This window comes from Zingiber officinale, chromosome 8B, assembly GCF_018446385.1.
Source record: "Zingiber officinale cultivar Zhangliang chromosome 8B, Zo_v1.1, whole genome shotgun sequence".
In the NCBI taxonomy this organism is placed as follows: domain Eukaryota; kingdom Viridiplantae; phylum Streptophyta; class Magnoliopsida; order Zingiberales; family Zingiberaceae; genus Zingiber; species Zingiber officinale.
This window is the reverse complement of record NC_056001.1, coordinates 92,660,325-92,683,873: the sequence shown is the minus strand read 5'-3', so window position 1 is coordinate 92,683,873 and position 23,549 is coordinate 92,660,325. Positions and strand designations below refer to the sequence as shown.

The following is a 23,549-nucleotide window of genomic DNA, read 5'->3' as shown; positions in this document are numbered from 1 at the left end:
CGTTGTTTGTATTTGATTCTTGTATTTTCCACTGCACATCATCACAAGAAGCAAGCAACGACGAGCACGAGATTGCGACGAACTATTCACCCCCCCTCTAGCTACTTTTCGACCCTAACATTTATGTGGCCGGCCCTTGCTTGGGCTCCAATCATGGCTTGGCCGGGCACCTAGGATGGTTAAGAAGGTGGGTATGAGTGGGTATAATACTTTATAATTAAGAGGTTACGATAGGGACCGAGAGGTGGAATTGGTTTTAGTCTCCCGATGAAATTAAGCTTCCTGTGTTCGCCTCGAACACCCAACTTAATTTCATCAATAATAATTTATTCCACTAAAAAATTATTATTGAACTACCACGTCAATCCCAAAATATATTTTAGGTTCCTTCTTATTATGAGTGTGTTAGTCTCCCTGTGTTTAAGATGTCGAATGCCCACTAATTAAACGAGTTACTGACAACTCACTTTAATTAATATCTTAGTCCAAGAGTAGTACCACTCAACCTTATTGGCATGTTGGACTAAGTCCACCTGCAGAGTTTAACATGACAATCCTTATGAGCTCCTCTTGGGGACATTATCAACCTAGATTACTAGGACACAGTTTCCTTCTATAATCAACAACACACACTATAAGTAATATCATTTCCCAACTTATCGGGCTTATTGATTTATCGAACTAAATCGCACCCTTTGATAAATCAAAGAAATAAATATTAGGTATATGTGATTGTTATTATATTTGGATTAAGAGCACATACTTCCATAATAACAGAGGTATTGTTCTTTTATTTAGTCAGTATAAAAAGAAACTACCTCAAATGGTTTTGCTCAATTCACTCATAGTGTACTTGTATAATTTATCAGTCAAGATAAACTAATACTTAATTACATTAAGACTATTCTAATGGTTTGCTCATTTCCATCTTAGTCGCAAGCTACTGTTTATAATTTATAAGGAACTGATAACATGATCTTCTGTGTGTGACACCACACACCATGTTATCTACAATATAAATTAATTGAACAACTACACTTAGCATATAAATATAGATTTTTGACCAATGTGATTCTTATATACAAAAAGCTAGACTTTTAGTATACACTCTAATAATCTCCCACTTATACTAAAAGATTATGCTGTCATATATCCTGTCATTCATCTGATTCTCATCCCTTCAACATACCCATGAAAGGATCTCTCAAGTTATCATCTAATGCAATCTAGGTGGCAACAAGTTCTCCTCGTTATACGATGTCTCGTATTGGGTGGTACTTGCACTCTATTGTGTTTACTTGCCTTATGGGCTTATGATTTTTTCGAGTTTGCTACTGCACCACTATTATTACAATAAATTGTAATAATTTTTGGGCAAACAAGAAATCATGTCTAAGTCCATCATGAAGTTTCTAAGCCATACAGCTTCTATGGCTGCCTAGAGGCTGCCACACACTCAGCTTCTATGGTGGAGTCTGAAAAATAACTATGCTTAACACTCCTCCATTGTTATGGCTTTACCTCCTAAAGTAAACACAAAACCCCGAGGTCGACTTACTATTGTCCCTATCTGATTGGAAGTCAAAATCCGTGTAACCCACAGGGATTAAATTATCTGCCTTATAAACTAGCATATAATCTCTAGTCCCACTAAGGTACTTTTAATATATGTTTTACGGTAGTCTAGTGTCCCGGTCCTGAGTTACTTCGATATCTGCTAACTATGCTCTAGACAAAATAGATATCCGATCTCGTTAACAACATAGCATACATTAGGCTTTTGATAGCCGAAGCATAAGGAACTGCCTTCATGTCCTCTATCTCCTTTGATGTCTTCGGAGACATCTCTTTAGATAAAGATACTCCATGCTGAAAAGGTAAGAAACCTTTCTTGGAGTTTTGCATGCTTAAAACGAGCAAGGATTGTATGAAGCTTTGAGATAGGCACAACATTCTTTTCTTGTGTCCCTTATTACTTTGATCGCGAGAATATGCGCGCATTCTCCCAAGTCCTTTCATATCAAATTTCTTGGACAACCATACCCTTACTTCCGACAACACTTTGATATTGTTTCCAATTACCAAAAATGTCATCTACGTATAGTACAAGAAATACCACCACGTTTCCATCACACTTCTTGTATACACAAGACTTATCCGGTCATTGAATAAATCCATAGGTCTGGATTACTTCATTAAATCGGATGTTCCAAGACCTTGAAACTTTGCTTCAGTCCATAGACCGATTGAGCTTACATGCTAGATGCTCTTTGCCTTTTTCAATGAACCCCTCTGGTTGTTTCATATGGATGCTTTCTTCAAGACTTCCATAAAGGAAAGTTGTCTTGACATCCACTTGCCAAATCTCATAGTCTATATGAGCAGCAATAGATAAAAGAATCCGGATAGACTTAAGCATGACTACCGGTGAAAAAGTTTCCATTTTCAACAAGCCTTGCTTTGAAAGTTTCCACCTTCCCGTCTATCCCTCTTTTCCTATTGTAGACCTATTTACACCCAATGATAGATCTACAAGCTTCCAGACTTTATTAGAATACATATATTCTAATTTTGTATTAATTGCTTTTTGCAAAGATGCTGCATCTTTATCTTGGAGTGCTTCGTCATATGTTCAAGAATCAGGTTCATGTTTACCAAGGATCTAGTCCAAAGACTTTTCCAAAACATAAATCTTTCAGGTTACCTAACAACCCTCCCACTACGATGAGACACTTTCTGTAATTGTGTATCATTTGTGATACGTGTTGTAGTTTCTTGTGATATTTCATCTTGTACAATTGGTACTAGATTAAACGTATCTTCTCTAATTTCCTTAAGAACAATTTTACTGATCAGCTTGTGGTTCATAGTCCTCTTCTAAAATTGGGCATTGGTGCTAACAATGACCTTCTGATTTTAAGGACTATAAATCTCCTTTCGTTTCTCTAGGATAGGCCATAAACAAGTGAACTCCTATTCCAACTTATCAGTGTCTCCCTTCAGCACATGTGCTAGACTATCCCAAATCTGAATATGCTTTAGACTAGGCTTACGTCTATTCTACAATTCTATGGGAGTAGAGGGTTCTGACTTTAGAATGTACTATGTTCACTTCCATTTCCAGTGTATATCCTCAAAATGAATTTGGTAATTCTGAATAACCCATCATCGATCTAATCATTTCCATAAGAGTCATATGCCTTCTTTCTATCACACCATTCTGTTGGGGTGTACTAGGTGCAGTCAGTTGGGATTGAATCCCGACTTCTGATAAGTGATTCCTAAGCTCTCCTAAGAGGTACTCACCACTATGATCTTACCGCAGTGTCTTGATACTTTTATCTTAACGTTTCTCCACATCAGCCTTGTACTCTTTGAACTTATCAAAGTACTTAGACTTGCGGTGCATCAAGTAAATGTACCCTCATCTCAAATAGTCATCTATAAAATAGATGAAATATTCGAAACCAACTCTTGCCTGGATAGTCATAGGTCTACACAAATCAGAATGAACCAATTCTAACACATCTTTGGCTCTTTACCCCTTAGTTTTAAAAGCTCTCTTAGTCATTTTCCCTTCCAAGTAAGACTCGCAGGTTGGAAAGTTTTTCCACCACCAATGAACCCAAAAGTTCTTTGGCTATTATCCTTTGAATCCTACTGAAGTTAATATGACCTAGCCTTAGATGCCAAAGATATAATTGGTTCATTTCTGAAGGTTGCTTTCTCTTATTAGGATTAGAAGATGTGTTATTAATTTCCATTTGTTGCATCGTGGGAGTTATTGGATTTTTAAATTGTCAACCAACGTATCAGAACAGATAACTTCCCTTTTTTTCTTGATAACAACTTTGTTATTAAAAGAGGCAGAATATCAAGTTCTTTGAATAGTTTAGAAATTGAAAACTGGTTCTTTCTAAACTTGGTACGTAAAGACAATTTCTCAAAAATTCATGTTTTATTCCTATTAGAGGATAAACATCTCCCATTGCAATAGCTGCTACTTTTGCAACAGTGCCCATGGTGATTCTCTTCATATAGTTGTCGGATTTCCTGGAACCCCTGCAATAAATTACAGACATGATCAGTGGCTCTTGTATCTACACGCCAGGTACCTGTAGATAACACCACTAGACATGTTTCAACAACTAATGAATAAAATACACCTATATTGTTCTTAGTTCTGAGAGGGCAGTCCACCTTAATATCCTAGTTTTGTTTCCAATTATAATTGGGACTATTAAGTCTATTCTATGGTATAATGGCTAGGGGATTGACAAACATATGAAATCCTAAGAATCACAAAAATATTTGGTCAAGACCAACACCTTAAAATCTCTGTGAATTTTGTATGCCATGATAGTGTGGATGTATACAAAATCAAAAAGAGATTTTATCCATTAATTTTATTATCTTTTCAACCTAACTTTATGACAAATAAAATTAGTAGTTGGTCTATCTTTGATCAAATATTTGGTCAAAACTTTGAATTTAAAATAACATTGATTCCTCAAACAATATTATTTAAATTCACCAACACCTCAAACACCGGGAATTATGCATGCCACGATAGTATGAACGTATACAAATTCAAACATTTGTAAGAGAAGGGTTTTACCCATTAATATTTTGTCAAGCTCTCTTTATGACAAATAAAATTACCTCAAACACCGTGAATTTTGTATGCCACGATAGTGTAGATGTATACAAAACCAAACATTTGTAAGAGGGGGTTTTCCCATTAATTTTATTTTCTTGACAAATAAAATTACCTCATACACTGTGAATTTTGTATGCCACGATAGTGTAGACGTATACAAAATCTCAACATTTGTAAGAGGGGGTTTTAATTTTATTATCTTGTCACCCTATATTTATGACAAATTAATAGTTAGTTTTACTTTGGTCACACAAATAATAGCAGTGACTCCGATGAGGAGGATACTATTAAATGTACCTAAGTGTATACCATTACTTGACACTTAGTCCATTAAATAAGATTGCACCCCTTCTGATGGGGAAGATCACACGCTCTTAATTAATTTCCTATAGTCATCCAAAATGGAAGTTTGATCTAGTGATCCACAAACAAACTCATCCGATATAGAGAAAGGCACTCAGAGCCAATGCGCAAGTTTGTTTGCATCACTTACAAACTAGTAATGGAGACCGTGGAATTTATTAAAAATCCCTCTCCCACTTAGTTATTTAAGGTGAGGATTTTTGACTATGCTAGCATACATCACAGGCACACACACACACATCACAGTAAATAAAAGCAATAAATATGGAAATTAATTTTCCAACTATTATGGCTTCTTCTATCACTGTCCTTCGCGTGCTGCCATCTCTAGGGATCATGTCGTCGGGTCCATCGAGCTTCCTTTTCTGCTGCGCCTCTGGTCCTCCAATAGCACCACGCCTCACAAGGATACGATCCGCGACAAAAATAGAATTTTACATATATCGATCTTATATTCCATGAAGGAATGTACATGTAATCTAGATGGAAACAAAAATGTAAAATCGTAATAACTAATATAGCTCCTACTGTATTTAATATTACAATCATGCACACATAATAAAATGTCCTTGACATGTCCAAGGGTCCAATCACACACAATATCTATATGTCATAATAGTTGGAGCCTACAACCACAAAGTTAGCATATCCTACTATTATCCTGCCTAAATTATGTATGACATGTGCATAATCTATCTGAAAACCAAACACACAGAGGCAAACCTTAGCTCTGATACCAATTGTTGGTTAGTCCTAAGAAGATCGTACTGGTTCCATTATACAAAAATTTTGTACAAGTGTCGAACCTTTCCTAATAACCTATTGTGTTCTTTAGAAATTAAATTCGGAATCGTAAATAGAAGTTAACATTATTGATTCCAAATTTAACTTATTTGTTCTTAATGGTTTAGACTTGGATCGCAAACGATGCTTAACATTATTAATCCAAATACACCTAAGTTATAAATTCAATTAAATATTAATTTTCAAAATTAGCTTTCAGGACTGCATGGCGAGGACTAGACCTTCTTGGGTATGGGATCATCCACTGCCGTCTAGACAAAGCCTTTTAAAGAAATTTAATATTTAATTTCCTTATATAACTCTAGGTTTAACCAAAAGGAACAATCAAATCACAAATTCGAAAAATAAAAAAAATACAAACTCGATTTTTTAATCCGAAAATCTAGAATCATATGCCTCTTGTGTTTGGAATTCATACAAAGAAAAACTAGTATGATGTGGAAAATAATTACTAGTTATACCTTTCTTTGTAAGCAATAACCTCTTGATCTTCTACCGTCCTCCTCTTCTAATCTCGGACGTTGTGTGGGCGACGATCTACCGAGACGAGAACCACCCAAGCTCCTTCTTCTCCAAGCTAGTTTCGGCCACCACCAAGTCTCCAAGAGATGTAGAGGTTCGGCCACCACCACCAAGCTCCAAGGGATGCAAGAGTAAAGTCTCATTTCTCTCATTCTTCTCCTAGCTAGAACTGACCACCAACAAGAGCTCCAAGAGAAAGATGATCCGGCCACTAAAGAAGAAGAGAAGAGGAGGGAATAGGGCCAGGCACACACCAAGGAAAAGAGGAGGAACAATAGAAGAGATGTTGTAAGGTGAAGGCACCTCTACCCCCTCTTTTATATTCCTTGGTCTTGGCAAATAAGGAAATTTAATTATTATTAAAATTCCCTTATATTCCTTGCCTTTGGTTGTTAAGCGAAAATTAATTAAATTTTCCTTTTAACCATGCTATGGCCGGCCACACACCAATGCTCCAAATAAGGAAAGTTTTAAACATAAAATTAAAACTTTCTTATTTGTTTCCGGAAATTTTAAAATTAAAATTTCTCTAATAATTTATCCCTTCATGGTTGGTTATAAAAGGAAATTTTATAAATTAAAATCTCTCTTATTAAAACATGTGGATGATTTCTAAAAGGAAAGTTTTCTCTAAAATTAAAATCTCCTTTCAATCTACAAATAAGGAAAGATATCTTATCTTTTCTTAATCTTTTGTAGAAACTTATAAAAGGAAATATTTAATTTTAAAACTCTCTTTTTAAATCATGAACATGGTTACAAAAAGGAAAGTTTTCTCAAAATTAAAATCTTCCTTCCAATCAACAAATAAGGAAAGATATCAAATTTTTTCTTAATCTTTTGTAGAAAGCTATAAAAGAAAAAATTTAAATTTTAAACTCTCTTTTAAAACCATGGAATCACATAAGAAAAATTTTAAAAAATAAAACCCTTTTATTTTTATTGTGGCCAACCCACCTAGCTTGAGTTCAAGCTAGGGTCGGCCACACTTCATCCCATCCAAGCCTTTATGTGGTCAGCCCTTGCTTGGGCTCCAAGCATGGCTTGGCTAGCCACCTAGGATGGATAAGAAGGTGAGTATGGGTGGATATAATACTTTATAATTAAGAGGCTACGATAGGGACCGAGAGGAGAAATTGGTTTTGGTCTCCCGATGAAATTAAGCTTCCCGTGTTCACCTCGAACACCCAACTTAATTTCATCAATAATAATTTATTCCACTAAATAATTATTATTGAACTACTACGTCAATCCCAAATTATATTTTGGGTTCCTTCTTATTATGAGTGTGTTAGTCTCCCTGTGTTTAAGATGTCGAATGCCCACTAATTAAACGAGTTGCTGACAACTCACTTTAATTAATATCTTAGTCCAAGAGTAGTACCACTCAACCTTATCGTCATGTCGGACTAAGTCCACCTGCAGGGTTTAACATGACAATCCTTATGAGCTCCTCTTGGGGACATTATCAACCTAGATTACTAGGACACAATTTCCTTCTATAATCAACAACACACACTATAAGTAATATCATTTCCTAACTTATCGGGCTTATTGATTTATCGAACTAAATCACACCCTTTGATAAATTAAAAAAATAAATATTAAGTATATGTGCTTGTTATTATATTAGGATTAAGAGCACATACTTCCATAATAACAGAGGTATTGTTCTTTTATTTAGTCAGTATAAAAAGAAACTACCTCAAATGGTCCTGCTCAATACACTCATAGTGTACTAGTGTAATTTATCAGTCAAGATAAACTAATACTTAATTATACTACGACTATTCCAATGGTTTATTCCTTTCCATCTTAGTCGCAAGCTACTGTTTATAATTTATAAGGAACTAATAACATGATCTTCTGTGTGTGATACCACACACCATGTTATCTACAATATAAATTAATTAAACAACTACACTTAGCATATAAATGTAGACATTTGACCAATGTGATTATTATATACAAAAAGGTAGACTTTTAGTATACACTCTAATACATTTGTCAAGCGCTACAAACTCAGATTCTATCATGGATCTGATTATTACCATTTGCTTAGAAAATTTTTAGGAAATGGCTACACCTCCCAAAGTGAATATATATCCACTTGTAGACTTAGAGTCTTTTATGTCAGATATCCAACTCGCATCGCTATATCCTTTTATAACAGTTGGATATCTCATATAGTGCAATCCATATTCATGAGTATACTTCAAATACCTCAATACTCATGTTATCCCTTTCCAGTGCTCAACAATAGGATTACTCATGTATCTACTCAGTTTACTTATTGCGTAGGCAAATCTGGTCGTATACAACTTATCATGTATATTAGACTTCCAATCACTCGAGAGTACTCTATCTGAGAAATACTTTCACCTTGATTTTTTTGATAAATATTGACTTGTATCTATCGGCATTCATGCCAACACAATATCACTCTTGGTAATTTTTTAAGAATCTTGTCCACGTAATGGGACTGACTGAGAACAAGTCTTTCTGTTATTCTAAGAATTTTAATTCCTATAATCACATCAGCTAGACTCATATCTTTCATGTCAAATCTTGAGTTCAACATATCTTTAGTAGATTTGATTATTTATCATTACTCTCAATGATAAATATGTCATCTATATATAGACACAAGATAATGTAGACATTCTATATGATTTTCATGTAAACACATTTATCACATTCATTAATCTTGAATCTACATTCCTTCATGACATTATCAAATTTCTCATGTCACTACTTTAGTGCTTGTTTCAAGCTATATAATGACTTCACCAATCTACGGACCTTATTTTTCTATCCTGGTATAAAAAGCCCCTCAGGTTGCTCCATATAGATTTTCTCTTCTAAATCTCCATTTAGAAAGGATGTATTTACATCAATTTGATATATATCCAGATTTCATAGAGCTGTAATAGCCAATAATACTCTAATGGAAGTTATTCTCCATATTGGAGAATACGTATCAAAGCAATCAAGGTCTTCTTACTGTCGGTATCTTTTGATTACCAATCTAGCATTATACTTATCAATTGTGTCATCTGACTTTATTTTCTTCTCAAAGATCCACTTGCAACCTAATGATTTACTTCCTAGATGAAGATTCGTAAGTTCTCAAGTGTGATTTTGTAAGATAGATTATATCTCAAATGTAATTGTCTCTCTCCAGTGAGGTTCATTAGAATAGTTTACTACTTCTGAGTAACTTCGGAGTTCACTTTCCAACATGAAAGTGATAGAATCTTATCCGTAGGATTTTTCTACTCATGCTCTTTTGCTCCATTTAAGCTCAACCTCGACTGATTCATCATTATCTTCTTCGCCTTGTGTTTCACATGTTTATTTTGAGGAGCTAGCATTCTTTCAGGTCATATACGAAAATACATGCTTGAAGAACGAGGTATTTCTTGATTCTATTATCAAGTTCTTGTGTATATCCAATATTTGTGACTCATGCACAAAAAACTGATACACACTGTTGTTATATGCATATTTAATAAATATGCAATCGACAATCTTTGGTCCTATCTTAATCATTTTCGGATCAGGCACCAAAACTTTGGCATGACACCCCCAATATTCGTAAATATTTATAGGTCAGTTGTCTTACATTCCATAACTCATAAGGGCTCTTATATATTTTCTTTCGGGACATCATATTTAAAAGGTAATTAGCTGTTAACACAGTTTCCTCCACATGAACTAGGCAGTCCAAAGCTCAATAGAAGAGCATTCATCATCTCTTTTAGAGTGTGGTTCTTCTACTCAGCAACACCATTTTGCTGAGATGTATAAGGAGTTATGGTTTCATGTCTGATCCCATGTTTAGCACACAACTCAACGAACGACGATACATATTCACCGCCTTAGTCATTTCAAACCACCTTAATCTTTTTATTAAGTTAGTTTTCAACCTCATTCTTATAGAGAGAAAATTTCTCTATAGGTTCATCCTTACTTTTGAGATGATACACATAATAATATTTTGTGTTATCATCTACAAAAGTAATGAAGTATTTATTCCCACCACATATCGGTGTACCTTTGAGGTCGCACCTATCGGTGTTAATTAGCCAGAGTGATTCGTTGCTTCTTTCAACACATTAAAAGGATGACCTTGTCATTTTCACTTCAACACAAATCTCACACTTGTGTTTTGGGTTAAGGTGGAATGTAGGTATATTTTACAGTTTATTAATCTACACAACATATCGTAATTAATATATCCTACTCTACTATGCTACAAACATGAAGACTCAAGCATATATATAGAAGAGCTTTCATATTTATTTATGTTAAGTCTAATGGTCATTACATTGAGCTTAAATAGTCCATCAGATACATAGTCCCTTCTTACAAACATTTCATTCTTAGGCAATACAACTATGTCTGATTCAAAAATAATATGAAAGTCATGCTTGCTTAATAGTAATCCGGGTACTAGATTCTTTTGAATCTCTGAAACGTATAACACATTATTCAGAGTAAGGTCTTTACCCGAGGTCATTTTCAGCACTACTTTTCCTTGACCCATGATGTCCGAGGTTGTTGAGTTTCCCATGAACAGGTTGTCTCCATTGACTTCTTTAAAGTTGTGGAACAGTTCCTTATTACAGCAGACATGTCTGGTGGCTCTAGTATCGATCCACCATTACCGCGGGTCTGAATCGACAATGTTCAGTTCAGAGACAACAGTACAAAGGTCATCCATTTCTCGTCCCTCGTTCAGGTTGACCTCCTGCTTCTTCTTCAGCTTTCTGTATTTTGAAGATTTGTGATTGGCTCGACCATAGTTAAAGCACTTCCCAGAGAATTTCTCAATGCCTCCTCTAGGTCTTATCTTGGAAGTCTTTAGGTTCTTCCATTTTGAGTTTTAACTGTGCTCGACCATATTGGCTTTCACAATAGCCTGAGAGAACAACTTTCTTTCTAAACTCTTGTTGTCATCTACGATACGAAGTCTAACAATGAGTTCCACCACATTCATCTTCTTCCATTTGTGCTTCAGGTAGTTTTTGAAGTTCTTCCATCCGGGAGGTAGCTTCTCCATGATAATATCCACTTGGAAGGTTCCACTCAAAACCATCCCTTCTAAGTGGATCTCGTGCAAGATCACCTAAAACTCCTGGACTTGGCTGATCACCATCTTGGAGTCAACCATCTTGTAGTTTAGGAATCGGCCCACGATAAACTTCTTGGTCCCTGCATCTCCCATCTTGTACTTCTTGTCCAAGGACTCCCATGACTCCTTAGTCATTCTCTTTATGCTATACACAGTATACAATGAGTTGGCAAGACAGTTGAGGATGTAGTTTTGGCAAAGGAACTCAGAATGAGTTCATGTCTCCACTACACTGATGATCTGCGTATCAACATCCTTAGCATGCTTGGGAGGGTTCTTGGTCAAGAGCTAAGCCAGATTGAGCGTGGTCAAGTAAAAGAGCATCTTTTGCTGTCAGCTCTTGAAGTTCACTCCAATGATCTTCTCTAGCCTTTCTCCGTGGTTGATTGGCACAGTTCCAATCGGGGTGGAGTGAGCCTTCATGTGTTGAGTCTATTGCACCTTAACACTTTGTTATGTGGTCATCTCAACAAAATAGAGTCTGTTTCATGATTATTGAATAATTTATTGACGGAGATATTGAAGAATTAGCTAAATTTAAATACACCAAATTAAATTCAACTTATTTGTCGAGATGACCTGAACAGATAATCTCAAGCTGCAGCGGGGCTGGTTCTGCCAAGCTTCTGATGGTTCGAGTCACAAAGTTGATACGGTGCGTAGCAAAATCATAAAAAGAATTCGTCGAGGAAGATGTCGAGGCTTGCGCTCAATGCAGTTTCCTTGAAACAGATTCGCACCACCTCCAGTTGTGCTTCGAGGTTCTCTCGGGTTGTCTATTTTCCAAGATATAATGATAGAACCACGCACATAACCAAGCACTGGTTGTATGTGGCAAACTTAGAATGCACCTGAGTGCTATCACGAGTAGTTTAGCCAAACGGATGCACGACTGAGATAAAAGAATCGAGAAACAAAGGTGGACAAATTCTTTTGTTTTCGCTTCTCTTACATTTCTTCCTCTATTTAAGATACAGCCTCCTTATATAGGACCTCTCACCTTGCCGGTAATAAATGACCAAATTATGGTCATTAAATGTTGGGTTTAATGTCGTCATTAATGAGTTTAATGTCTTCATTAATATCGAGACGTTATGGAATCATTATTAATGAGTTTAATGTTGTCATTAATGATGAGATGTTACGAAATCACTATTAATAAGTTTAATGTCGTCATTAATGTTGAGACGTTACAGAATCGGCATGAATTTCATATTAATGCTTCAGTTACACTTTTGAGCAAGTAAAAAAAGAATATTCAGGTGGCAAAACGTTGGTCCGTTCTTTTAGGCAAATCTTGCCTCAACTGGTCCGGTATTCGACATGCGTAGGTCGTACTCGCACACAAGTCAACTTTAGTTCAGTATAATCATGACCCTGGATTTGCACCCACCCTTGCACACTCATGTGTGAGAGAGACTCTTCCCATGTATATGTTTACAAAATCAATGCATGTGTCACAATTTAAATCAAAAATAAAGTCAAAAGACTTCTAATGTGAAACAAAAAACTCATGCATAATAGAATCTCCTAGTCTCTAACTTTTTATTTCATTCATATTCCCAACAATTTCTTCACTCAAATTTAAATTTTCTATGTTATAGGTTGTACTTGTGACTTTATGAGTATTCATTTCGGCTTACTAATCAAAATCTTTGGAGATTATACTTTAGAATACCTTTATATCTTTTATAGCCTGGCTCATGGATGGATGAAAGAGGAGAAGGAATCCACTAAAAAAACTAAAGGTTAAAGAGAAAGATTGAGAAAAAAAAAAAAGGAGAGAGAGAGAAGACAACTAAAGTGAAAAGAAGAGCGAGGATATGGTCCTACAAAGACATTGCGATAGCTAATTCGTAATTTCCCATCGACGCCTTCGTTAAACTGTTGTTTGCATTTGTATGTTTTAGAAGAGGATGAAAAGTTTGTTGTATAATTCTGAATGGATGAAAAAAATAAACCAAAATCTTACTGGAAACCAATTTAGAATCCATAGTAAGTTATTTTCTTATTAGATAAATAAAGAAAAATATCAAAATTCTTATATGATTTATCCTTTCTAGTGAAAATGCATCTCTTGCGTATGATTTGGAAAACCCAAGCCATCTAAAACCTTCTAACTTCAAAGCAGCCATGATAAATTCGGTTAAATATTCATCTTTATGAGAAAAAATATATTTAAATTTTAGATCTATAAAAATAGACTAATTGAATCGGGAACACAAAATGAAAGATTGAGTTAAAGTCAATTTGAATTCGAATTAAATTAGATAGACACGGAGATAATGGAAACATGACCTCATGACCATTTATGTGTTGGAGATCGAGACCATTTTTTTATTTCTTTCTTCGTGTCGAAGCAATTTACAAAGCAGGGTACGTAGTATTTAGGTCCACTTGAAGAAATGATGAAAAAGGTTATGTTAACTTGAAAATTAAAAGTTCTTATCATATTGCATGACGAATTAACTGGTCCATTCAATTCAAATATTAAGAGCATTTTCATGCCAGCTTTTTTAAAAAGATTTGTAATATTAAAAAAGCTCAATAAAAAGGCTTTAATACGTATGGAGGTCTTAGTTCAAGAGCAAATTTAATTTTTAAATCTATGTTTTTTCTTTTAGGGATGGAGCTATTATTCATTAAAAAAATAATATTACATATTTAATTTTTTAAATAATTAAAATGTTTTATTTGAATGATCAAATTTGTACTCCTTTTCTTTAAAATAAATATATTTAATAAGTTTAAAAAATATAAATGAGTATGATTAAATTAAAATTCATACGTTAATTAAATATTAAATGAAAATTATAAATTAAATTAAACTAAAAATCATAAGTTAATTAATTTATTATTTAAAAATTATAAATAAATTAAATTAAATTAAAGATCAGAATTAATTAAAACATTAAGTAAAAATTATATAGAGATATTAAATGAAAAAAATAATAAATAAAGATATGTGATTTGTAATGTAGGATCATAAAAAAAAAGTATACGGAGATTTTTTTTTATTGTAAAAGGAAGGCTATTTTTTTTTTTGATGTGACATATTGAAAACTATAAAATAAAAAAAAAAAATTTTAGGAAAAGTTTAACTATAGGAGATGCCCTAAATTGACTCATATCCATTAATGCTCACATCCATCGTCCAATAAGTACATTATTGAAAGGTATGCATTTCTATGTATTAAGAGCATCCATATGAGTTTTCCTATCTCTATATCTAAAATTTAAGATAAATAATTCACTTTATTAAATTTAGATAATCACTTTTCACTATAGATTATATCAACTATCCTAAAACTTTCATTATCTTCAATTTTTAATTATTTTCTTCTTTTTTTCTATTTTTTTATTATATTATATTTATGAAATGAGTGAAAGGAAATAAATTAGAAAAAAATATTATTTTATTTTTCAGATAGAGATTTTATTTCCTAAATTTAGAGATTTACTATTCATCAAATCTAAATTTAAGGAATAGATAAAGTAGATAATGTAAAGATTTTTTAACTATCTTATCTAAAATTTAAAATAAAATCTTTAGATACGATAGCATCGGATGGGGGATGTTCTAAGTATATTTGGTAGACTTTCTATATATTAAGTATGTTAGGTGGAAACCACATTCATGTTGATATAGTAGTAGTTAATTAAACTATAAAAGAAATTTTGTTAATCTATTTTGGGATGATTTTATTAAAAACAGATTGATATTATAATATTTTCTTCACTCAAATTTGAATTTCTATGGTATTTGTTCGGCTTGCTAATTATAACATCTTTAGAGATATTTAGTAGAAAGGGATGTTCCCAGGGCGTAGCGTAGACGGTGAGCACATGCTATTTTTGACGTAATGATCAAGGGTCAATTCTATCTATGGTCTGTGTATCTATATGAACCTCTCTCTGTATCCATGGGGCTAATATTAGAGGACCGTTAAGATAGTAGATTTTTTTTTTTTTTTTGAGATATTTAATAGTATAATTTGAAATATCAAATTTAAGATTTAGAATTTAAAGTTCACATCAACTTTAGCATATCTTTATTGTTTGTTTTTAATTATTATGGAGAGAAAGGAATCCACTGAAGAAAAAGAAAGGTTAAAGAGAAAGGTCGGGAAAAGAAAAACAGATTGAGAAAAAAATTAATGAGAAAAGAATTGGGAAAAGGAGTCCTTGCAACCACGATAGACCAACTAGTGATAGTGATGCCGCTAACGAGAGCTTTTGGCTCCGTATGAACTCAAGTTCGCGACAAGATTGAACGAGTTTAATTTGTGGATATTGCAAACTCACGGTCTCTTTGCGACTGCACAAACAAATTGAGTTCGTTTTAGATTTGAATCGGTTAAATGACGATTGAATCAAATTTTAAACTGATTAAATTGGATCGATAAATTTAAAACGAAATAGAAAATTTATGTGGAAACTTTTCGTTCTTCTCGCCACCTGTTCTCCTAGCTTTCCCTCGTTTCTTCTCCTCCAGCGGCCTCACGTGCCTGCCCTTTTTCACGCGCCGACTCTCCTCTCCTCTCCTCTCCTCTCTATTTCTCCCCTGCTTCTCTTCACAACAGCAGCAATCTCTCCCTGCTCCTTTTCTTCCAGCCACCAAACTGCAACCCGCAGCAGTCCTCCCTCCTCCATTTCTTTTTTCCCCGCTGCTCCTTCTCTTCTCAAGAGCAGCAGCCACCACAGCAGCCTTTATTTTTCCCCTTTCCTTGCCCTCCTCACATCTCGGCCGCAGCCGCCGGAGCTAGCCGAGGCCGCCAGCGAAGAGGAAAAAGGTGTTCCTTCCTTTTTTTTTTACACTTACGGTAGTTTTCTTGATTTTTGTTTAACTCATCTCTAGCAAAAGGTCTCTTGTTCCAGTAACCAACGGCAAGCCCGCTAATCACCTTTCTTCCAGTAACCATCACTCCTTTCATTTCCTCTTCGCTGTTGGCTGTTTAGATATTTGCACAAAATCCAAACAGGTTCTCTGCTCTATCTCCTCATGACGAACGTTGTGTGAACTAGTTGGACATATATGGCCACTGATCAGCAGCAGATCACCCTCAAAGTCTTTGTGAACAAGACCAACAACTGCGTAGCTTTTGTCGAATCGGACTCGGATTTCGTAGATGTTCTCCTCAGCTTCCTCACGCTGCCTGTTGGCACCGTCGTCCGTCTTCTCAACAAGCAGTCGTCCATGGGTTGCTTCGATAAGCTTTACCAAAGCGTTGAACAGCTGGATGAGAAGTACCTGGTGACGGCAGCGTGCAGATCGATGTTGACCAACCCAGTGAATTCCTCTGGAGTGAAATGCCAGAAACTTAGGATTAATATCGACGAGATGGGAAAGTTATATAAATGCTCTTCCGCTAACTGCTATCGGCTTAGCTACAGCTATTATTCAGGCCTCAAATGCCAGTGTGGTGGTTCCATTAATAAGGCAGTAGTTAGTTATGAGCTGAATCGAGATGGTGTTAATTATGAAGAATTTCATGGCGTATTCGTCAAAGGGGCTAAATTTGTTGTTACAGATGCTCTTTGTATAGCTTTCGTTACGGACCTCATTTCGACTTTAAACGAGTGCGGCAATGATGATTGTAACCATATGGAAGAGAGATTGGTAAAGATCGAACGAGAGCAGGCAAGTTTTCTTTTTCTTTCGGCGTCTTTTAATTTCTTGTCGTTCTACTTCAATAGCTGATGGTAATTCAATTGTTAAATTCAACGCATGCAGGTTTTACATATTCTTAAAAGGTCCCTCATTTCCAACACTCCGCTAACTGATGTTTTATTGCACAATGGAGAAGACATGACGACGCCCAAGGTTTCAGTCCCTTCCATTGAAAAAACAGTTGAAAGAAAGGCGTTTGATGAGGAGAAGAAGATCTACAAACTCAACATGGTCCTTACTCGTAACAAGGTGCTGTATGCTGCGGCAAGTCAGGACTTCGTTGATTTAATTTTCAGTTTTCTCACATTCCCATTGGGTTCTCTGAAGAGGCACTTGGGCAGTCGATTCCGGATTGGATGTCTCAATAACTTGTATGGCAGTGCAGAGCGTTTGCGGTCATCTGGTTTCGTGGTTGCAGGCTGCGAAGAGAGACTTCTTAATCCTAAGCTTGCGCCATATTTCAATTGCAAGAATCAAGTCATTGGAGTGGAGGAGGAGAAGCAAGTTATCTACTATACTTGTAACCACTGCTGCAAACTAAGCACTACGCGTTATTGCTGCATTTTACATGAGGCGTGGGCAGAACAGGCAACACTTATAGACCCCAAAGGTCAACCCGGAGGAACAATTTCTTCACGCGGAAGCTACTGTCAGGAACTAATGTACATTGTCACTGACGAACTCGTAGTCACCCCACTATCCCTCACAGAAGTCATTTCATTTCGCAAGGAAATCTCTGATCCCATAATGATGGCAGAGTTGAGCGTAGCTGAAGAGGAGGTCAGTGTGGTTGCTTCGCCTTTAATTTGTGTCAGTTCTAGTTCTACAAAAGTATACGAGACTTCATGCTGCTTTTGTTGTTGCTCTTGTTTCAGGTTCATGATTTTCTTGTTGTTGCTTTGACGTCCAAAACAGCGCTAACGGACGCCTTCTTAGCAAGCACTGTTGGTGTGCTCACTTCGATGGGCGTGAAGGGTGAATGATCCATCAGAAGGAGAAGAGAGGACGGTGGGAGAGGGTGGTAGTAAATGAATGAAACTGATCAATAAGTTATCGTATCATTTTGTCAGTTGTGCTCTTGTTTAATTTCTTATCAGAAAAATTATCATTTTAGTTTAATCTGGTTTATTAGTAGTAGTAGTAGTAGTTGTTGTTATTGTTATAGTAGTTGTGTTTCTTTTTTTAAAAATTATTATTTAATTAAGTCTCATACTATCATAATGTCTATCCAATTGTCTTGGTCAAGTTTGACAGCCAAGGCCAAGCAGAGTCTGGCTCAGTGGATTATTGTCACCCTGGGACAGACTATTGTCAAATGGATTGTGTTCCAATATAATTGAGCGAATTGATGGGGTCAGATTGAGCAAGTTAGGTTTAATGCTTTGTTCATATTAATTAATTTTGAATCAATTTATTATTCAGTTGGGATGGTATGATCAGCTTGGTCAGTTTAACTCATCTAAAGTTCCTTTGGCAATTTATTGAATAACATCTAAATTTTTAAAATTTCTTAATCACACGTGGTCCTATTTGAAAATTGAAGAGATAGTGCGCTAGCAACTGACTTGATTTTTGACTGAGAGAAGATGTTTTACTCCACGAAGAGATTTCCTTTCGATCCTACGCACACTGAGACTAGCAAACAAAATGACAGTGCCCAGAAACCAGGACGAGTCCCTGGTGAAGGCCCTCCGATGCTCAAATTAGTACAATTTCGGACGGGTGAATGAAGAACAATAGAGAATATGTGCACGAAAGTAAGCTTCAGATGTTCAAAGAACGTACCTTGCCGAAGGAGAGGACCCCCTTTATATACCACCTCTCATAATTTTCGTAATCATGAGATGGCGAAGAATGTCAGAGGTTGTTGAGTAATGCAAAGTGTACAACCTATGCAATAATTGCCCGAAAAATCTTCCTGATGCGGTGATGAAGGGGGCCCCACCAAAGATAGGCTAAAGCAAGGAAAACCAATTGACATAGAGGTCAAAGTCAAAGAGATGCTCGCCACAAATCGACCGAACGAGCTAGTTATGGCCGGACGGACGGCATGTCCAAGCGAGCAAGCCAGACTAACCAGACAACATAAAGTTAAGAGACAGACGGACACTACATCCCACGACCATCGTCCCAGCCGAGCGGGCAACGTGTCAGTTCGAGAGAGATGCAGCCCTCCGACTACTGGAAAGATAAGTGAAGGAAGGTTATGTTGATCAGCACGACCGAACAAAGGTGTCCCAGTCGAGCAGACACCGGTCAGCCTACAATGGGGCCCACCCGTGTATCTCCTCATACTCTTTTGGAGGTTTGTGTCACTGACAATAGAGCATGTTTCACAAGTAAATCATACTTTGGAAGCTTTCAGCCTCTCACATCAAAGATATGCATACTCACTCAAGGAAAAGTGTCAGGGACACTTTTTGACTGGTCTTTTCATAGGACAATTGGAAAACATGCGCATACTTTGAGATGAGTGCACAGACACTACAGTGGTACTATAAAAGGGGGTTCCCATCTACAGACGGAGGAATACGCAACTTCATCATTCTACAGGTCTTTTGCTACAGCATTCCTACTGTTCTTTACATTGCAGGTTTGCACGGTCGTGCATTGCTTGGCTATAGTCGTGGGGGACACGGCCATGCAGGATTGCACGGCCATGCAAGGATCCGTCTCTGGTTGGCCGCATGACCGTGCAAGAGTTGCACGGTCATGCACTGCTCTTCTTCTGCTTGGCCACAGGGTTGTACGAGGTTGCACGGTCGTGTTCTCTGCCTCGTTCCGATGCGTCGACAATCACTATTTTTGCTCCGAAAGTTGTCCCTGTCAACACAAAACCAAACAAAGAGCAGATATCCAAACAAAAGAGTATTTATGATGAGTATATGATAAAAGAGACGATCATGCAAGGAATATATACGTATAAAGCAAGTGAATGTGCGTTAAAACATGCATAAACGATCATAATATTTACGCACATCACTGACACAAGAAGAGTTAGAGAAGCTCATAAATACTCAAGCTGCAAAAATGGTACAAAAGCAACAAGAAGCAACGACTGATGGTCAAGCGCTAAACGACCCGGTTGTGTCATCGACGAGTCGGCAAGCTGATCCGAGAGGTTGAGTGGAAAACCCCATCGTTTGCAAGCCTAATAATAGGTCGATCGGCGCCTTTAGAGAAGCGCCAAATGTGCCAATCCCTTACCACTAGGCGTTATTCCGCACACTATCAGAAGAGTCCCTGGTGAAGGCCCTTCAACGCTCAAATTAGTACAATTTCGGATGGGTGAATGAAGAACAATAGAGAACATGTGCACGAAAGTAAGCTTCAGATGTTCAAGGAACGCACCTTATCAAAGGAGAGGACCCCCTTTATATACCACCTCTCATAATCTCCGTAATCATGAGGTGGCGAAGAATGTCAGAGGTTGTTGAGTAATGGAAAGTGTACAACCTATGCAATAATTGTCCAAAAAATCTTCCTAATGCGGTGATGAAGGGGGGCCCTGTTGGGTTTCTCGGGCCGCGAAAACCGCTTTTCGCGTCGCGGAAACCCCGAATCGCCCAAGCCACGGATCTCGTGCAAGGTAAAATCGAACGAAAATACGAGTACGAGTTTGAAAAACTTTAATCTACAGTAGATCTACATAAGGATAAACCATTTATACCTTTGATGCGATGCCCTTCGCGTTCCCGCTCGTCCAAATGATGCCGGATCTCAAGACCGTCAAGCGCCGGTCCTCTAGAAGTATCCACACGGACACACTAGATGGAAATGACCAAAAACCAAGGTGTGCTAGTACCTATGTGGTTCGGCCAAGGGAGGAGAGGGAGAGGGAGAGCTTGAGAGGGAGAAGGAGGAAGATGCACACCAGTGAATGAAAAATGAATTTCTTCACACAAAACAAAGTGGCCGGCCACATTTCAAAATTCACATTAATTGCATTAATTGCAATTAATATGAAACGATAAAATCACATTAATTGCATTAATTGCAATTAATATGAAACAATTAAGAGAGTGGCTTTGTCACTTCCATGAGGTGGCACCCATGATGATGTGGAACATCATTATTGGTCCACCTAATGCCAACTCACCAATGAGGTGGCAAAAGGTCAAGTCAAAATTGACCTTTGGTCTTCCTTCTCAAGTCAAGTCAAACTTGACTCAATCTCTACCATGGTGGATCTAATCCAACCATTTGATTCGAGCCAACTTAATATAATGAATCTAATTCATTAAATTAAATTGATTCAATGAGTCAAAATCTAAATTAGACTCATTTAACACATGAATCAACTTGAGTCGAACTCAAGTTAGCCCAATTAGGATTACTCTTAATCCAATTTGATTCATCAAATGAATCTAATCCTCTTGGTTCATCATATGAACCTAATCTCCACCTAATTGTCCTAAGTGTGTGACCCTATAGGTTCTTGTAACGTTGGCAATGCCCTAAACCCATTTAGGAGCATAAGTAATGAGCGGTATCTAGCAACACATCATTACTACCCAAGTTACAAGAATGCCGAGATCCGACATCACCTTGTGACAACCAATTGTGACTACTCACAAAATAATGACAAGTGTCCTTCTATCCTAGACATCTAGATTGATCAATATGAGACATAGACCGTGTCATCCTCTAATCAATCTAAATCTTGAACTCCAAGTAGACTCACTCGATCAAATGAGCTCAACATCTAATGTTGACTCATTTGGGCATGACCATGCACTTAGTGGTCTCACTCTATCAAGAATACCGATGTCGCTCCCGTCATATGGGAGGGATAGATTCCATCTACATCACTCACATCCCTCTACATAATTCGTTATATACCCAGTAATCGCCTTTATAGTCCACCCAGTTATGGGTGACGTTTGACGAAACTAAAGTACATAACTCCTTATGTAGGGATCCATGGTGACTTCAGGTCTAAGGACTAATAGTCATACTAATAGCCACATGAGAAAGTATATGACACTCATAACGATCCATGATACTTTCTCATGGCGGGTCATTCAGTATACATTCTCTAATGCATACCCATGTGTCAGCTTGATATCTCTATATCCATGACTTGTGAGATCAAGTCATCGAGCTGACCTACATGCTAGTCTTATTGTATTAACATTGTCCCTGAATGCTAATACTCGACTAGGAATGATTTAGAGTAGTGTTCCCTATATCATCTCACTATCGATTCAACTAATCGATTGATATAGGTATGAACCTTCTACTCAAGGACGCTATTATACTTAGTCTATTTGGCACTAATATAAATAAGTATAATAACCAAACAAATGCCTTTATTAATATACAAGAATATGATATACATGAGTCCATACAATCATCAAATGATTGGCTCTAGGGCTCTAACTAACAATCTCCCACTAGCACTAGTGCCAATCAGTATAAGCTCTAAGGCCTAAAGACCTAGTGTGACCATCATGCTTCCTCTGTGCCAAAGCCTTGGTCAAGGGATCTGCGATGTTAGCCTCTGTAGGTACTCTGCAAATCTTCACATCTCCTCTATCGATAATCTCTCGAATGAGATGGAAGCGTAGTATGTGCTTGGTCCGCTGGTGTGAGCGAGGTTCCTTCGCACGTTGCTATAGCTCCATTGTTGTCATAATAGAGCTCAACTGGGTCGTGATGCTAGGAACCACCCCAAGTTCGGTGATGAACTTGCGGATCCAACTGCCTCTTGCCTCGATGCAGCAATATACTCGACTTCTATTGTAGAATCAGCGACTGTGAACTCTTCACAGCACCACCATTAATGCAAAATCCGAACCCCGACTGCGATCGGTAATCATCCCGATCGGTCTGAGCTGGCATCACTGTAACCCTTTACAGCTAGCTCATCATTACCTCCATATATCAAGAAATATTCTTTAGTCCTTCTTAAGTACTTAAGAATATTCTTGACCGCTATCCAGTGACTTTCACCTGGATCTGACTGGTATCTGCTCGTCATGCTCAAAGCATACGAGACATCAGGTCGAGTACATAACATGGCGTACATGATCGATCCTATGGCTGAGGCATAAGGGATTTGATCCATGCGGTCTCTCTCCTCTCTAGAAGAGGGACCTTGAGTCTTCGAAAGACTCACGCCATGTGACATCGGCAGAAATCCCTTCTTGGAGTTCTGCATGGCAAACCGAAGGAGTACCTTGTCAATATATGTACTCTGACTTAGGCCAAGCAATCTCTTAGATCTATCTCTATAGATCTGTATCCCTAGAATGCGGGATGCCTCACCTAAGTCCTTCATTGAGAAACATGTCCCTAGCTAATGCTTGACAGACTGTAGCAAAAGAATTTCCTTCCCAATGAGTAGTATGTCATCCACATATAATATGAGGAAGACAACTATGTCCCCT

General features: G+C 36.9%; 1 protein-coding gene across 4 annotated transcripts; it reads left to right on the top strand.

Moving 5' to 3' along the window:
* Positions 1–15,999: 15,999 nt before the first annotated feature.
* LOC122015488 lies at positions 16,000–18,276 on the top strand. 4 transcript variants are annotated; one of them, XM_042572399.1, is made up of 4 exons: positions 16,000–16,279; positions 16,365–17,127; positions 17,221–17,937; positions 18,033–18,276. In XM_042572399.1, exons 2-4 carry the CDS (start codon positions 16,522–16,524, stop codon positions 18,138–18,140), a joined length of 1,431 nt encoding a protein of 476 aa, XP_042428333.1. In that variant the 5' UTR covers positions 16,000–16,279; positions 16,365–16,521; the 3' UTR covers positions 18,141–18,276. The 4 variants fall into 4 exon arrangements, with proteins under 4 accessions (XP_042428333.1, XP_042428334.1, XP_042428335.1 ...); XM_042572400.1 differs by having other exon boundaries at positions 16,351–17,127; XM_042572401.1 differs by having other exon boundaries at positions 16,345–17,127.
* The last annotated feature ends 5,273 nt before the right edge of the window (positions 18,277–23,549 follow it).

Bases quoted from the DNA above. Each gene is read 5' to 3' on its own strand.
- LOC122015488 (XM_042572399.1), top strand. From the start codon at position 16,522: ATGGCCACTGATCAGCAGCAGATCACCCTCAAAGTCTTTGTGAACAAG. The intron at 17,128-17,220 runs GCAAGTTTTCTT...CAACGCATGCAG, and splicing joins TAAAGATCGAACGAGAGCAG to GTTTTACATATTCTTAAAAG. The intron at 17,938-18,032 runs GTCAGTGTGGTT...CTCTTGTTTCAG, and splicing joins TGAGCGTAGCTGAAGAGGAG to GTTCATGATTTTCTTGTTGT.